Here is an 18,388-nt window from a genome sequence, read left to right as displayed (position 1 = left end):
GTAGCACTGCTAATTATGGCCATATTCATTGACAGCATTAATATCAATATTATGTTTCATGTCAAGCTTCTCATAAAATGTTATGTATTTATGTTATTTCACATGTTAACATTAGCTACTTTGATCTATCTATGTAAATGTTACCGAGATTATCTCACAAACATCATGAGAGTGCTATGCATCTCAATCCTCTTCTCACAATGAGAGATATGTTATTTTATTTGGATGTTATTCTCACTACAATAACTGTTAGCTTTGATTTTATTGACTATTGTACTCATTGTATTATTGTTTGTTTTTACTTCATGTTAAGCTTCTCATTATTATGTATTTTACATCTTATGTTAACATAATCTAATTTGATCTATCTAAATGTTACTGAGAGGTTATCTCACAAAAACAATGACAATGTTAGATATCTCAATCCTATTCTCATAATGGGAGAAAATCTCAATCCAATGATGCCAATTTAGCCATTTAATAGCTATTTTTTAGTTTAGTACTTTTGATTTCAATTCTTTAATTTAGAAAATTTACAAAACATATATTAAAAAGTCAATTGTATTGCATTATATCTTATGGACCCCTAATTATTTTTATATTCCCTATCTTCCGAATGGGAGAATGAGATTATTATAAAATTAACACGGCGACAAATATGGGATAAGAGTAACCCATTGTCGCTGTCTGATTTGGAGTCACCTTTTTGCAGGTTCAAAATACGATTTCGACTGACGAATATAGCATTCAATTCAATATTTCAATAAATACATTTTTCTGGTGACATATCAACGTCAATTCCATCGATATTACAAATGTCCGCCGTCCTAAATCTTGTGGTCAGTGGAAGCTTTCGAACTTCACTATTCTTACGTGGTGATCCAGAAGCTTTAAGTATTATGGTTAGTTGATCCCACAATCTCTTGAAGGTCGCTCTATCCAGTGCACAATTTTTGATATAGTTCTTTGCTAATGTAGGATGCTTGCTCATGAACTCGACTAGAACCAATTTTTGTTTATCGAGTTAATTCGAGTTACATTAATTCTAAATATGCACAAATATTCATTATATTTGAGATTACAATACAAATTTTACAGTTTTACTCTTCTTATATGGCTAAAACGTTGTAAACAAATTTTTCACCAGCCCAACGAATTTTTCCTCATTCCATGTATGTATCAAAAATTTGTTGAACCAAATGCCAGTAAAATTGTAATGACATACAAATAAGTTCAATGATAATTAAAGCAGAGGAAGTTTTGCATACACATCTCAAAAATAGTAAAAAAAGCTACAGAGTGGTTAAGACGGTAATGAGCTGGCGTCTAAGATGTTTTCTTTATTTTTAGTCCATTTTTACATTTCGAGAAGGATTCATTTCTTAAATGGTAGTTAAAAATAAAAGACTGTAAGAAATAATTTAATTAATCTCAAAATTTGGAACTGAGTTTAATTTTCGCACGACATAGTTCATTTTTCCCAAAACATAGTTTACTTTTTTTCTGTGTACCAATCGAAAAACATCTCGATCAAATAAAGTCCATATTGACTCTGGTGATTCGAAAAATGTAGATTTCGATCAAAAAATTAAATATCGAATGCCGTGATTAGCCCCCAGTATACCAATTGATTTCGTTTTCATAGTTATGACCTCCGCAGGTATGAAAAGTATACAAAACTTACTGGATAAAAAAATATAGAAACTAATGATTCTTATAGCAACGGCAACTTTGAAGACTTTCTTGAGTTAGATGTCATCGTGGTACTTGTTTAAAATGCTTAATTTTAATACGAAATTTAAATAGCTGTATGTTTTTTTTAATTTTAGCTATTTTTTGCTATACACTTTGTTTGATTTAGCTATGTTTGCTTCCCTACAGTTGGCAACACTGTTGATCTCTCTTAATGTTAAGGAGATTTGTCAACCAATTTCCCTCTATTTAGCTTCAGATTTGATCTCATAATAAAAGACAGCGTAGCTATCTATATATTGTTTTTTCACTTATACTTGAGTTGGAATTGGTTCCTAGCTAGCCTCACTGATGAACACGAATTAAATTCTATTCGCATATCCAGTGTTGCGTATGATTTATAAGTATACGTTTAACAACAACCATACGTCTCATGGGAAAAAACGTTAAACTGTGAGAACAAAAATTGCCGAAAATAAGCCCCAATTTTATATAATCGAATAAGGGTTAGGTTAGGTTAGGTGGCAGCCCGATGTATCAGGCTCACTTAGACTATTCAGTCCATTGTGATAACACATTGGTGAACTTCTCTCTTATCACTGAGTGCTGCCCGATTCTATGTTAAGCTCAATGACAATCGAATAAGGGTTAATCCAAAAATTAAATCTAAGATTAGGATCTGTTAAGTATATGTAAAGTTCAGCCTTTGAGTTGTTCACAATTTACATTTAAACGTTTTTTCATTATTTTTTTTTCTCTATGTATTTTTTTAATCAAAAACTCATGTTTTCACCTTCAAAGAAATACTTGAATTTTAATCTTAATTTTTTGTGTGAAGAGCAAGACATGTAATAAACAAAAACAAAAAACTACTTGACATTCCACTTGACACTAAAAATTGGTAGACTGTAAAGAAATGAAACTTCTTGCGGCATTAGCATAAACAAAGAGACAAAGTCATTATCAATGCCCTAAAATGAGCCTTCATCACCATCAAAACAAATGAGAAAAAAAAATTAATCACAATTTCAGTTTATCCACCATAGTTACCACCTCTCATCAAAAACAAAGCAAATGAGAGCGAAGGATGCTCTCTATACTCAAGAGTACGCAAAACAACTTTACAAGCTTGTATAGAATCAATAGAGTACAGCATAGAACATATGTAGCAGTGCTTGTTCTTTTTATTCCCTCCTATTGTTGTATAAGTATATTCTCTTGGGTATGTGTTACTATTACCATTCCATTACAAAGAACTTTTGTTATTCTCCTGCGTTTGTTTTTTTTCTGTTTTTTTTTTTTTTTGGTTCTTTCACATCTTACTCACCCAATAACAAAAGTTTAATATCCTTTGCTGCCTGTAAGCCATCTTCCTTTAGATTGCGTTCGATCAAACGACTTCTGGCGGCTGCTGCCCTTTCCTCAGCACTCTGTGCGCAGCCCATGGTGCGTATTGCCTCGACACAAAACGTTTTGAAGGTCGTTTATATCGGCCACAATTGGCCGAATACTGTGCCACACAGAAACTATACAGATGAAGGCTTCCCAAAGAAAGCCCAAATACGAGATTTGATAGCTGGCCCTAGCAGCTGGAGAACAGCAAATAATATGCTCTGCACTATCTACAAACACATATACACACACACACACACACACGCAATTCAATGCTTTTTGCAGATGGACGGTTAACGATGATGTTAAACGATGTTCACACTAAATACTCGTACACATATACCAACATACAGTGGAGAGTATAGTTATTGTTGTAGAAGAAACGAAAAATTGCAACGACTATGTGTTTGGGAGAGATTGTATGTCAAGCAAATGAATAAACCAAAGATAAACAAACCAAATACTAGTAGTCTAGATTTGTTTCGGAGTATGTGTGAGTTTTGCTTAGATGTTGAAGAGATGTCAATTCTGTCCTTTCTTAATCTCTCTGTGGAGGATTGTTTAGAGTAGTTATTGTTGAAATTTTGATTTGATTTATGGTGATGATTTTTTTTGTTATTTGTTAAGACATAACTTTTTTGAGGATTATTTATGGTTAACACTTTTTCATTTATTTATCAAATGTTATAATCTTCTTTATATTTTTTTGATAGTTGTATTTATTTTGTTGTTGTTGTTGTTTTTATTTTTATTTTTTTGTTAGATAATAATCTCTTGTGGCTTTGATTAATCCATTTTTTCCGTTATGAGATTTGGGATTTTGTTGCTCTAACTAGCAAAAAAGCTATAAACACAAAACAGGATTTCCGTTATAAATACAGCACAAAACTCATTTAGTATTAATTAAGTTAATTATGTTGTGGGATTTTGGGGATACATGGTTATTGTTAATTGAACAGCACAAAAGTTTAATAAGAACACAATAATCCTTTGGCAAAATACGGGATTTGTTTTAACCTCCTAACAAATATTAGATGGTAAATTTAAGAGAGAGACACAGAGCTTGGATTTATTTTCTGGCCAAATTTGAATAGAAAGGCATTTTATGGGACTTCCAGACCCAAAATGATCATAGGCAATAGATTTATTTATTTATTTTATTTATTAATTTACACAGCTAATAGCAGCCGGGACTTTACAAAATATGTTATAAGTTTTCAAGTCAATCAAATATAGTTCTATATTCCAAGTGGGTTACAAGGGAACCTATACGTCAGTAAGGACCCCTTTGAGTCAATAAGGACTCCGCGATACTCAATAGGGTTCAACATATATAAACAGATGGGTCAAAATGGACAAAGTTTAAAATGTGCCATCATAGACGGTAAGAACAGGCCCGGAAAACAGGATCATAGAAACAGCAATTGGATGAGCAGGATCAACATTTTTTATAAGCTGGATTAGAAGGCAACAACCCTTGGATCAGAAACTTTGTTGTTAATATTACTTTAATTTCCTTGATGGCAGCAGAGATGGTCTATATCAAACTTTTTTAGGTTTCCGACTGTCGCAAAGTTGCAAAAGTCCTAAACGTCACATACACGTCGTAAATGTAAAAAAAAAGTAACAAACGTCGCAAAATAAAAATACTTCAGTTCCTTTAGTTAGGCAACGAATGATGATATGTGCGAAGAAAAATTATTTATAAAATTATAAATGAGTTAAAAAAAAAAATAAAAAAAAAAACTGAGAATAGATTTATTTCAATTGGAGACTCCAAGCCAAAATTACTATGAACTACTTGATGGTGCAGTAAACGTGACAGTCGGTACTCGCTCATAATCAATTTTTACAAATTTCTGCACGAACTGGAACGAAGGAAATCTACTTAAGTCTTGCATAAGTGAATTGCTGTTTAGAGAGCAATTTTTAAAAACACTTTGGGCTATTAGAACATATTTCCATACCAATTAAAATTTTTCAAAATTGTAGCTGGTCATTCGCTGATGCAACTAAAGCTTTTGTGGACATTATGGACCACGCAACCCAATATATGAAATAGCAAATGAGAGATGTAAAACTAGTAGAATTTGAAATAAATACAATATAAAACATTTGTTTGCATCCCTTTTATGGGGGAGCATAACTAAATTAAATTAAAATAAGTATATACGGCTGTAAGTTTAGCCAGGCCAAATCTTATGTACCCTCCACCATGGATTGCGTAGAAACTTCTACGAAAGACTGTCATCCACAATCGAATTACTTGGGTTGTGGTATTTTAAAACTTCTTAACATCGTTTTCTAAATTAGTCCATACGTGGTATATATTAGACAAAAAAGTTATGTATAGGTAAGTCTACAAATAATTATTAAAAATTGACATGGACTTTTGCACTTTTGCCAGAATTGAAATATGGGGGTCGCTTATATGCGGGCTATATAGAATTATTAACTTGATATGGATCAATTTTGGTGTGATTGGGGATCGATTTATCTGAGGGCCTATATATAATTAAGGACTGATATGAACCAATTCCTGCATGGTTGGTGGATACCATATATTAACATCACGTACCAAATTTCAACCGAATCAGATGAATTTTGCTCTTCCAAGGGGCTCCGGAGGTCAAATCTGGCGATCGGTTTATATGGGGGCTATATGTAATTATGGACCGATGGGGACCAATTTTTGCAAGGTTGTTAGAGACCATATACTAACACCATGTACCAAATTTCAGCCGGATCGGATGCAATTTGCTTCTCTTAGAGGCTCCGCAACCCAAATCGGGGGATCGGTTTATATGGGGGCTATATATAATTATGGACCGATGTGGACCAATGTTTGCATGCTTGTTAGATACCATATACTAACACCATGTACCAAATTTCAGCCAGATCGGATGAAATTTGCTTCTCTTAGAGGCTCCGCAAGCCAAATCGGGGGATCGGTTTATATGGGGGCTATATATAATTGTGGACCGATGTGGACCAATGTTTGCATGCTTGTTAGATACCATATACTAACACCATGTACAAAATTTCAGCCGGATCGGATAAAATTTGCTTCTCTTAGAGGCTCCGCAAGCCAAATCGGGGGATCGGTTTATATGGGGGCTATATATAATTATGGACCGATGTGGACCAATTTTTGCATGCTTGTTAGATGACATATATTAACACCATGTCCCAAATTTCATCTGGATCGGATGAAATTTGCTTCTTTTAGAGGCTCCGCAGCCAAATCGAGGGATCCGTTTATATGGGGGCTATATGTAATTATGGACCGATGTGGACCAATTTTTGCAAGGTTGTTAGAGACCATATACTAACACCATGTACCAAATTTCAGCCGGATCGGATGAAATTTGCTTCTCTTAGAGGCTTCGCAACCCAAATCGGGGGATCTGTTTATATGGGGGCTATATATAATTATGGACCGATGTGGACCAATTTTTGCATGCTTGTTAGATACCATATACTAACACCATGTACCAAATTTCAGCCGGATCGGATGAAATTTGCTTCTCTTGGAGCAATCGCAAGCCAAATTTGGGGGTCCGTTTATATGGAGGCTATACGTAAAAGTGGACCGATATGGCCCATTTGCAATACCATCCGACCTACATCAATAACAACTACTTGTGCCAAGTTTCAAGTTGATAGCTTGTTTCGTTCGGAAGCTAGCATGATTTTAACAGACGGAAGGACGGACATGCTGAGATCGACTCAGAATTTCACCACGACCCAGAATATATATACTTTATAGGGTCTTATAGCAATATTTCGATGTGTTACAAAGGGAATGACAAAGTTAATATACCCCCCATCCTATGGTGGAGAGTATAAAAATATTAAAAATTTCTTTAATTCAAAATTAGGTTTATGACTACATTTGGTTTATGACTTTTGCGACATACGTATTATACCGTCGTAAACGTATATCGCAAAAGTCACAGTTTGCGACAGGCCAACTCTGCACCCAGAGAAGGAATATGATCACTTCCAACATGTTTTAAGAGCAAAATGTTATTTTTGGGTGGTGACCATGTAACATGGTTTTCGCAACCATGTTATTTTCTCGGAAATCATGTATCTGATTTCGGCAAGCAGGTTATATTTGACGAGAAAATAACATTTTAGTGACAAACATGTTACATGGTCACCGTACAAAAATAACATTTTTCTCTTGAAACATGTTTGAGGTGATCATATTCCTTCTCTGCGTGTGGATGGCAAGAATCGAATCAGTTAAAGAAATCAATGAATAGACCGAATTAAAGTTTGTACACAAAAAATTAAGTGGATTAAATTTCTGTCTGCAAAATTCTGTCTTTAAGAATTCAAAGTTTCTAGTTATACGATTTGGAACATTATAGCAAATTCTCGACGTTAAGTAGTGTGAATCAGTATCTCCATTAATAAGTTAAGTGAGAAACACAATACCGTGCATAAACCTTCTAAGTTCAAGAGATGGAAGATTAATTAACATAAGACGACTAGAATATGGAGGTAAATCGTATAAATTATTCCAGCCAAGCCCCCTCAAAGCAAAAATGAGAAACTGCTTCTGTACAGACTCAATAGAGCAACGATAACTCGGTGACCAGACAACACATGCATACTAGGTAGGGTCACGGCCTAAGGCAAAAAAAAAAGTTGATGCAGTCACCCCCCAGTTTTGTAGCATATTTGAAGACAATTTCAGAACACTAAAACTTTTTTTTTTCCGTGCACCCTACGACCCCCCGAAATACAATTTACTGTGCTGTGTCGTCATTTGAAGTCCGATCGAAAAGAAACGCATATCGTTGTTCATGGTTGATCAGGGGCTATATTTCGTGCATTGGTCATTTTTGACTCCGACGTCAAATTTGATTTTTAATTTTTTTATTTCGCTTCGTATAACCCTATGATGCCCATTTCTTATAACCATTATAAAGATCTTATCAAAATATGAAACTTTTGCTTTGGAAGTATTTAATTATATTCATAAACAAAAAAGTTACAGAGATTTTAAAAAGTCAATAGGTCACCCTACACCATCAAATAGCTTTTGCTGTGTTGTCATGATATCCGATCGAAACCACATGCACATCGTTATTCACATCTACGAAATTAATTTGAAAGGTATTTAATACACACAAACTGTTTATCTGTAAATTTCTAACCGTATCATTGTATACATACTCGTTGTGTGCACTACGGCATTTTCTGCGTTATGCAAAGTTCTTGTGTTTTTGCTTGAACAACTTGAGAGCCTACTGTTTTAAAATCTAACAATAAAAGTAAGTGGTAACGGAATTGTGGAAAAACATGAAATGTACTCAAATCAAATACAAATCTAATCTAATATTTTCTTGTTTAAAGTATTTACTCATGTGACAACATTGCTCACCATTGTGAAGATGACAAGAAAACGCAAAAAAAAATACGGCGTAGTCAGATGTTGAAAGGCAGAAATTTAACCAATGTGTAAGCAGCATAACGATCTTCGTAATTTTCCACAATTCCGTTACCACTTACTTTTATTGTTTAGATTGATTGTTAGATTTTAAAACAGTAGGCTCTCAAGTTGTTCAAGCAAAAACACAAGAACTTTGCATAACGCAGAAAATGCCGTAGTGCACACAACGAGTATGTATACAATGATACGGTTAGAAATTTACAGATAAACAGTTTGTGTGTATTAAATACCTTTCAAATTAATTTCGTAGATGTGAATAACGATGTGCATGTGGTTTCGATCGGATATCATGACAACACAGCAAAAGCTATTTGATGGTGTAGGGTGACCTATTGACTTTTTAAAATCTCTGTAACTTTTTTGTTTATGAATATAATTAAATACTTCCAAAGCAAAAGTTTCATATTTTGATAAGATCTTTATAATGGTTATAAGAAATGGGCATCATAGGGGTATACGAAGCGAAATAAAAAAATTAAAAATCAAATTTGACGTCGGAGTCAAAACTGACCAATGCACGAAATATAGCCCCTGATCAACCATGAACAACGATATGCGTTTCTTTTCGATCGGACTTCAAATGACGACACAGCACAGTAAATTGTATTTCGGGGGGTCGTAGGGTGCACGGAAAAAAAAAAGTTTTAGTGTTCTGAAATTGTCTTCAAATATGCTACAAAACTGGGGGGTGACTGCATGAACTTTTTTTCGCGACCCTATCTAATGCATACTCCCACATCTGTCTAACCAGAGTTGTAAAGAGCCTCCTCGTAAGAAAAAGAGCAACAAATTCCTTAGACCATCTCTTAATGAAACCCAAAACACTAGTTGCCCTATTGACACATCCCTCAATAGGAAGACCAAAGTCAAGCCTGGAAGCAAACAAAACACCTAAATCATTAAATCTAAGCACATTCTCAAGCCTATAATCCCTAACATAGTACTCAGTCTGTTCATAGACTCTACGGGAAAAAGTCATCTTCTTACACTTCACAAGATTGAGATAACATACAATTAGAAGCACACCAATCAGCTAACTTGTCAATGTCTTCCTGAAGAAGTAAAGAATCACTAGCAGTATCAATCGTAAATCAATGATGTATCGATGATTCGATAACCGACGGAAGATGCAATATGACATAAAATAAAATTCCTTGGAAAATTTTTCTAAAATTTTACAATTTTTAGGTCTAAAAGCTACGCAACTACTTTTATTTTGGATCCTTTTTATTTTTGGGAGAGTGCAAATAGTATTAATTTGCTCGTTATAAGAAACATAAAATCTTGCTATCATGATTATGGAAACATGGGGGAATATGTGGAAGAACTGTTGAGCGTTCGAGACTCTAATCAATTGATTTGTACCTAATTAAAATATCGTACTCATCAATCCATAACAGGTTGGCCGATAAGTCCCCGGTCTGACACATAGATGGCGTCGCTAGTATTAAATGCATATTATTTTTATATAGTACCAACCTTCAAATGATTCGTGTCAAAATTTGACGTCTGTAAGTCAATTAGTTTGTGAGATAGACTGTCTTTTGTGAAGCAACTTTTGTTATTGTGAAAAAAAAATGGAAAAAAAATTAATTTCGTGTTTTGATAAAATACTGTTGTCTGAAGGAAAAAAAATACGGTGGAAGCAAAAACTTGGCTTGATAGTGAGTTTCCGGACTCTGCCCCAGGGAAATCAACAATAATTGATTGGTATGCAAAATCCAAGCGTGGTGAAATTAGCACAGAGGACGGTGAACGCAGTGGACGCCCGAAAGAGGTGGTTACCGACGAAAACATAAAAAAAAATCCACAAAATGATTTTGAATGACCGTAAAATGAAGTTGATCGAGATAGCAGATGCCTTAAAGATATCAAAGGAACGTGTTGGTCATATCATTCATCAATATTTGGATATGCGGAAGCTCTGTGCAAAATGGGTGCCGCGCGAGCTCACATTTGACCAAAAACAACAACGTGTTGATGATTCTGAGCGGTGTTTGCAGCTGTTAACTCGTAATACACCTGAGTTTTTCCGTCGATATGTGACAATGGATGAAACATGGCTCCATCACTACACTACTGAGGTCAATCGACAGTCGGCTGAGTGGACAGCGACCGAAGTCTCCAAAGCGTGGAAAGACTCAAAAGTCCGCTGGCAAAGTAATGGCCTCTGTTTTTGGGATGCGCATGGAATAATTTTTAGCGCTTATCTTGAGAAGGGAAAAACCATCAACAGTGACTATTATATGGCGTTATTGGAGCGTTTGAAGGTCGAAATCGCGGCAAAAGGGCCCCATATGAAAAAAAGTGTTGTTCCACCAAGACAACGCACCGTGCCACAAGTCATTGAGAACGATGGCAAAAATTCATGAATTGGGCTTCGAATTGCTTCCCCATCCACCGTATTCTCCAGCGACTTTTTCTTGTTGTTAGACCTCAAAAGGATGCTCGCAGGGAAAAAATTTGGCTGGAATGAAGAGGTGATCGCCGAAACTGAGGCCTATTTTGAGGCAAAACCGAAGGAGTACTACCAAAATGGTATCAACAAATTGGAAGGTCGTTATAATCGTTGTATCGCTCTTGAAGGGAACTATGTTGAATAATAAAAACCAATTTTGAAAAAAAGTGTTTTTCTTTGTTCGACCGGGGACTTATCATCCAACCTGTTAGCTAAACCAACAAAGGAAAAGTATGTTTGTCAAATTTATTTGGACAAAGCCCTTAAGGCTACAAGATGGTTGGATGGACGTCAGTTTTTGGAATTACCGCATTCCTCATCAGCATACTTGCAGCGAAACTATCAACCAACTATCAGAATAAATTCAGGTAATTCACTAAACCCAAAGTAAATTACACTTGAACCTACCGAAAAATGGTTTTAGAGAGTCGGCTTTGCCTAAATAAATATCTGTACAAGCGTATCACTTTAACTTTGCTAAAGTCAAATAATCGATTTCAGTGCAGTTGACTGGGTTTATTTTGAGCGTGCTTCTTCTTGCCAAATTTCCAATAAATATTTCTAACATTAAAATAAATAAATGAGAAAACTAATTTATTGTTTTTTTTATTAAAGGCAATCGATTTTTATAAGAACATCCGATCCATGCGAATAAGCTTTTAGGAAAATTGTAGAAAGAGAAATGTTTGTAGAAGAAGCTCTCCCACAATTTGGAATAAGCAAATGTTACCAAAGAAAATATCCATAAATATGGAAGTTCTCCTGTCATCCGAACTATGCGAACAAGTTCCAAGACAGATTTTAAAAGAACAAAAAATGCAATTGATTTTCATTAGAAAGAGAAGTGCTCTCAGATGAATTTTTTCGTCAAGATGAAGTTCTCCTACAATCACCTTTGACAAATGAATTTTCTATATTCAGCTAAGAGGACAAAGGGAGTTATAAAAAATCTTCCAATGAACATTTTATAATCTTGCCACGTTGGGAAAATAAATAAATACAAAACATAAAAACATATAAATTTAATTATGTAGGTTAGGTTAGGTGGCAGCCCGATGTATCAGGCTCACTTAGACTATTCAGTCCATTGTGATACCACATTGGTGAACTTCTCTCTTATTACTGAGTGCTGCCCGATCCCATGTTAAGCTCAATGACAAGGGACCTCCTTTTTATAGCCGAGTCCGAACGGCGTTCCACATTGCAGTGAAACCACTTAGAGAAGCTTTGAAACACTCAGAAATGTCACCAGCATTACTAAGGTGGGATAATCTACCGCTGAAAAACTTTTTGGTGTTCGGTCGAAGCAGGAATCGAAGCCACGACCTTGTGTATGCAAGGCGGGCATGCTAACCATTGCACCACGGTGACTCCGTGGTGCAATAATTATGTAAATTGATAAATTTTACATTCTGCTACAAGCCGACCGATTTTTATGAGAACGCTCTCTTTACCTCCGATCCATACGAATAAGCTCCTAAGAGAATTGTATAAAGAGAAATACTCTGAGATAAGGTTCTCCAACAAGATAAAGGTCTCCTACAAATACCGCTGACAAATAAATTTTCTATATCCAGCCAAGAGAATAAACTAAAATCTCGCTCCCAACGAATTTTTCTTACCACAACCTTACCACACTGAAAAAAAAGCATGCCCGGTTCCAAAGATTTTGTCTTTACTTTAACAATTTTGGCATTGACTCCGAGCCAAAGAAGCGGAGAATACAAGTAAGGATATTTTTAGGACACAGTTCTCTTTTAAATTTGGGTTTTTAGTACTTGCTTTTAGGAAGCAAATTTTAATGTTTCATTTTTTCACCTTTTTTCTTCTTATGCTATCAAAGTCCTTTAACAACGAGTTAACGACAAATTTATTTTCAAAATTAAGACTCGACTTCTAGTAAAAATTATGACATGTTTCAAGTAAAAAACGTCTTTAAAATAAAGAGTTGAAAAACGTGTCCTATATTCGAACGATTTCTTGCTTTGTAGTCAAGATGCAAAAAGACAACAAATTTAACCCTGGACAGTCATCCTTCGTCAAAATGACGACGCGTAATTTCATTTTCGATCTAAAATGCATTTTAGTCGATTGGGAAATGATAAATTTAAGTTATACAAATGCAAATATTTTATGAATTTTTGTTGTATACTAATTAAAAACAAAATGAATAAGAAAATAAATTCAATTTTGGTTTACATTTTTGCTCACAGTGCAAATTATCGCAACTTGAAATAAGCCGTAGTCAAAATGACGAAGGATGACGTTAGTGTACAAAAAATAAGGATGACTGTCCAGGGTTAAAGACAATTTCATTAAATTTAAAGAATTTTTCTACATTATTAAAGTCAAGTTGACCTTAGCCCAAAATTTTTTTCTTTCATGTTATGATACCCATTTTTAAGTCAAATCACTCAATTATAAGGACAATACGACTTCATTGAAAAGTTTATCGACTTTTGGACAAGGAAAAAAACTTTATATTAGAGAAATGCGTCTTCTATGCAAAGCAAAATTTGCATTCGTATTTTAAAGACATGAAATCTTTGACCTCACGACAATATTTATTTTCAGTGCACGTTGGGAAAATAAATATATAAAATAATAAAATATATACAATTAATTAGTTAAATTTTAACAGTATTCTGACAAAAGGCGATTGATTTTCATGAGATCGCTCTATTTACATTCGATCCATATGGAAAAAACTCCAAAGGGAATTATAAAAAAGAGAAATTCTCTCGGATGAATTTCCCTTACAAGAAGCTCACTTAAAAATAACGTTAACAAATGACAAATTTGTTTGTGGAAAATTACCCGTAATATCTATAATAAAAGTAGAATTCGATATTTGCTTTTGTTTTACTTATTAACATTTCGAAATTTTGTCGTGTTGATTATTTTTAACTTGTAGGGATATCGATTTTTGAACTCTTTTAGAATCGACTTTTATCGACTTTCAAAAATTATGATAAGTCGCAATTTCAAACTCTTTTTTCATTAGATAATTTTTCAATAGCTCCAATGGTGACATTATATGATCTTTCCAAAACTACAATGACCAACAACATTTAAAAGTGTCTTTCATTTTGTCAACACTAAAAAGATCTTAGAAATGGAAACCCCCGCTGTTTTCTAAGACCTTTGACGAGAGACCAAACGGAAAGCATTTTCTTTGTGAGCAGGTCTACTTATATGGATTTTTCATGTCATTTGCCAAAGACTTATGGCCCGTTTGTGTGGGTTCTTTTTGTGAACATCCTGTACCTCTATTTATCATGTCTTCTGTTTAGAATTTGGTATGGTCTTTTTTTTCCTTTGTTTATGTCACATACACAACATATGTACGAAAGAAGGGTCCTTAACAATCAAGACTTGAAGGCCATGCTCAAGTAGATGACATTCAGAGATGATGATGTTTTTGATGTGCATGAGAGTGGGTTGGAATGTAATAACAGAAAATGAAAAATTTTCAAAAAACAAAACGTTCACGATGGATAATAAAACACATATTTTGCCATAGGATTTTTTATGTCATCATAATGTTGAGTTATGTTGTTTGTGTCGACTATATTATTGCCCTTTTGATGTGGGGAGTTGAGAGATGGCAAAGAGAAAGGTGAAAAACAACATTTCCTAGTGGGACCAATTGCATGTGAGAGCTTATCTGAGTGTTTACAGTTAACACAAACAAACAGGCAACAACAACAACATAGCAAAAGAAAATTATTGCTCTTCTCTGTTATATGAATATGCTGATGCTGCTTGCTATTGATATTAAAATTTGTTTATTTTTTGTTAAATTTATTTATGATTTTTATTTTGTTCATCGACTGCTTCTTGATTTTATGGCTGATTTTGTTTTGTTGGTGTTGTTTTTTTTTTTCACTTTTCTTTTGTTTCAAAGTTGTTCGTATTTTGTTTAAGTTTGGAGAAGAGTGTAATTTTAATATTCTTTTCGTGGGTTTTTCACATATAAGTAGATACGTTTTTAGAGGGGATATTGGGGATTTGCTTTTCACTTGAAGGGAATTTTTGATGTATGGAAAAAAAACAATGTTGTTTTGGGAGCGCTAAAGGCACGAGGTGAAGTATATTTCATGAGAACGATGAATACACGAACAAGACTATCCATGTTAATAATAATGACGTTGTCGTTGGTGTTGTTGTTTTTGTCATTCAAGATAATAATGACAATGTTGCTGTTGTTGTTGTTTTATTTGTGTGCGTTTTTTTCCTTATTTTGGTGAAAAGAGAACTATTTGGGAGAGGGGGGGTGGATGGAGGGAGATTTCAATACACCACACGAAGAATAAAAAGTATTCTGTACAAAACACACGATAATTGTATTCACACATGAAAAACAATATCGAGAGAAAAATTCCAAAAAAGAATATAACGTGAATCATTCATTGCGTTCGTGTTTTTTTATTAGGTTAATTTCGTTTTCTTTTTTCTCTCCTTTCATTCGTTTGTATGTATGTGGTACACAAAAAATTCACTTTTTCACTTATTTTTTCCAGGATTTTTTTTTATATTGATTAACAAGTACATTTTTTTTTTTTAATTTTTAATGAAATATATTAAAAAATAAATCACTTGAAGTTTTCACAAATTTGTTAAGTATAATTTTTATTTTTTTTTTTAATTTAATTTAAGCGATGTCAGAAATTTTCCGTTAAATCATTTGTTTCGCATATTCACTTTACATTTTTTTCTGCTTATAAATTATTATACTTTTTCTTGATTACGAATTTCCATTAAATTTTCTCTGTTTTTTTTTTGTGGCTTGAGTTTTACACCCACTAAACAAAAACTTGTTAATACAACATTTATTGTTTTATAATTTTAACACTTTTTTTGTGGTGCCGCCCTATGCAAACTTTTGGATACGAATATCAAGAATCAAACAGTGCGTATGAATCTTTGCTCTTAGAAAAACGCATTACTGACTAGAAAACGACTACACAATGGCAAAACGACGACGACGAAGACTGCTTTAACGAGTAACAGAGTAAAAAAAAGGAATACTCTACATAGACACACGCACACAAATGCATGTAGCCAACCAATACTACAACAAATTCTCATAACACTGAAATATGACGAGGTATTACTCTACAACATTCATTACCGTAAGAATAACAACAGACCAAAAGCATTGGCTGCTTTTTCACCACACAGAGTACACACACGAAATATTTTTCCACATACAGGTTGTGGGTGAGGGGGGGAAGAGGAGATAAAAACATACAATGAGTACAGGAAAACTAGCTTTCATTTATGGTCTGTGCTGTGCCATCCACATAGTATACGTGTATCTGGGACATTTTGGAGAAAATTTGAAAGTTTGTGTTATAGTAGTGGTAGTTGTTGTTGAAAGCTCCCATTGAGGACCATAAGGAACGAATCCAATGTCAGAACACTTGTTAGACAAAAATCCATAGCATGGAAAATAAATTCATTTCTCTCTCTCTCACTCTCCCTCTCTTTCTCTCTATCGGGCCAAAATCACCCATTTTTCGTTTTATCCCCTTTTGCTCTATGAAAAGAATTTCACGCGCATGTTTTATTTGTAAAATATTTATGTGAAGTAAACCATGAGACTACCTCAAAGTGAAAAAAGGGAATAGAGTGAGAGAGCAATGAAGAAAAACGGGACCTATAGAGAATTAACTAAAGAGAGAGTATTATGTTATACCAAGAAATTTGAAGCACAATTACTTACAAATGTGACGTACAAAGTTTTGGTAGTGAGCCATTAAGCAACAGTGTTGCCAATTGTTTGTGTGAAGGTTTTTCAACAAAATAGAAATTTTCTTCAAAGAATGTATTTATAATATTGAAAGCTGCATATTATAACATATTTATCTGCACTTTTGAATAATGATTTTGGACTGAAATGAACTTCCTGTGCAGTTAAAATAAATAACATCTTAGAGAGGACATTTGTGGAAGTGCTTTTAATGTTGTGCCTTAAGAAGAACTTCCAAATTTTTTTGCTGGGAAGATGAAGATTTTTTTATTATTTAAACAAATACATATTTATGTTTAACTTATACTACAACTAGTCCCTATTACGAAGAAGTGGCTAATCAATAGTTTATTTATCAAGATGAAAATGAAAAATATACTAAATTGTGAAAACTTTCCTATGCAATCGAAAGTTATTGACATGTTAGTACCCCTTTTATTTTACCAAGTTAAAAAGCAACAAATTCAACCTTCGAAACCTCCAAACAATCGACTTAAAATTTTTGAAATACTGCTTGAGGTTTTTGAGAAAATGAAACAAAAATTATGTTTTTTCATATAATGTAATTTTTTTTTTTATAATTCTATTTATTTATGAATAATATTCGAACACAAAAAAGAACTTAATCTGGCACAGAAAAAAATATTGCGAAAATTTTTCCAATTAAACTTTATATTGAATTTTTAAAAATATTCAATTAAAAATTTAATTGGTCCAAAAAAAATTTTAAATTAAAAAAAATCAATCACAAAATTAATTAAACCAATTAAGTTTAATGGTGATTGCTAATAAATTTTTTTATATAATTCTATATATTTATGAATAATATCCTAACACAAAAAAGGGCTTAATCTCGCTCAGAAAAATATATTGCTAACATTTTAAAAATATTCAATTAAAAATGTAATTGGTTCAACAAATTTTTAAATAAAAAAAAAACAAAATATCACAACATTTCTGTGATTATAGAAAATTAACATTTCTGTGATTATAGAAATTTAAATTAAAACTAAATTGGATTAATGAATTTCATGATTGAAGACAAAAATTATTTATTTTTTTTTTGTAATAGATTGATAATTTTTTTTTGAGGTATTTTGTTCTTTTTTTAATTATCTTTATCACCCTACGCTAATATCACCAAAACCATGCAAATCATACAAGACGGAAAAAACAAGAGTTACCACCTGTCAAATTTATCACAAAAAAAAATGATATGCCATGTTGTTTCTACCAGAGGCGGGAAATCGTAAAAGAATATTTACTTTTAACCCTTAATAAAATGATAATATAGCCATATTTTAGTAAATTTAAGGAGATGAGCAAATTACAATAATAACTTTAGGGTCATTAGAGATTAACAAAAAAAAGGACCCACAAAAAACCAGGAATTTATTACTCACAATTTTTTTTACAAATACTACATACATTCATGCCTCTCTCTCTCCTCTCTCAATTCTCTTAGCTGGGATTATTTAGAAGAACTAACTCTACATAAAGTAAAGCTCTCAGTCTCGTCGTTTATCTCCCTCTATTTTCTGGTCGTTGTTGTCTACACTCATTTGCAAAAGCAATTTTATTTTGCCATGTCAGCTATGTAGTAAATGTAATCTAACGTACACAC

The 18,388-nt window shown here is 33.3% G+C and overlaps 1 protein-coding gene across 7 annotated transcripts in view; it reads right to left on the bottom strand.

Moving 5' to 3' along the window:
* Galphao (G protein alpha o subunit) overlaps window positions 1-18,388 on the bottom strand; it is a 159,243-nt gene that overhangs the window by 75,844 nt on the left and 65,011 nt on the right. The window contains exons 1-2 of one of the 7 annotated variants that reach the window (XM_075312551.1): window positions 15,719-15,923; window positions 3,020-3,928 (exon numbers count right to left, since the gene is read on the bottom strand). The exons of 5 other annotated variants lie outside the window; for them this stretch is intronic. In XM_075312551.1, coding sequence (XP_075168666.1) covers window positions 3,020-3,137 — 118 coding nt within the window. In that variant the 5' untranslated portion in view covers window positions 3,138-3,928; window positions 15,719-15,923. Of the gene's footprint in view, window positions 1-3,019; window positions 3,929-15,718; window positions 15,924-18,388 lie in introns of those variants that run through there. One more of the 7 variants, XM_075312550.1, reaches the window with a different exon arrangement.

Source organism: Haematobia irritans, chromosome 5, assembly GCF_050003625.1.
Source record: "Haematobia irritans isolate KBUSLIRL chromosome 5, ASM5000362v1, whole genome shotgun sequence".
NCBI lineage: Eukaryota > Metazoa > Arthropoda > Insecta > Diptera > Muscidae > Haematobia > Haematobia irritans.
The sequence above is the reverse complement of the archived record's forward strand: the minus strand, read 5'-3'. Positions and strand labels throughout refer to the sequence as shown.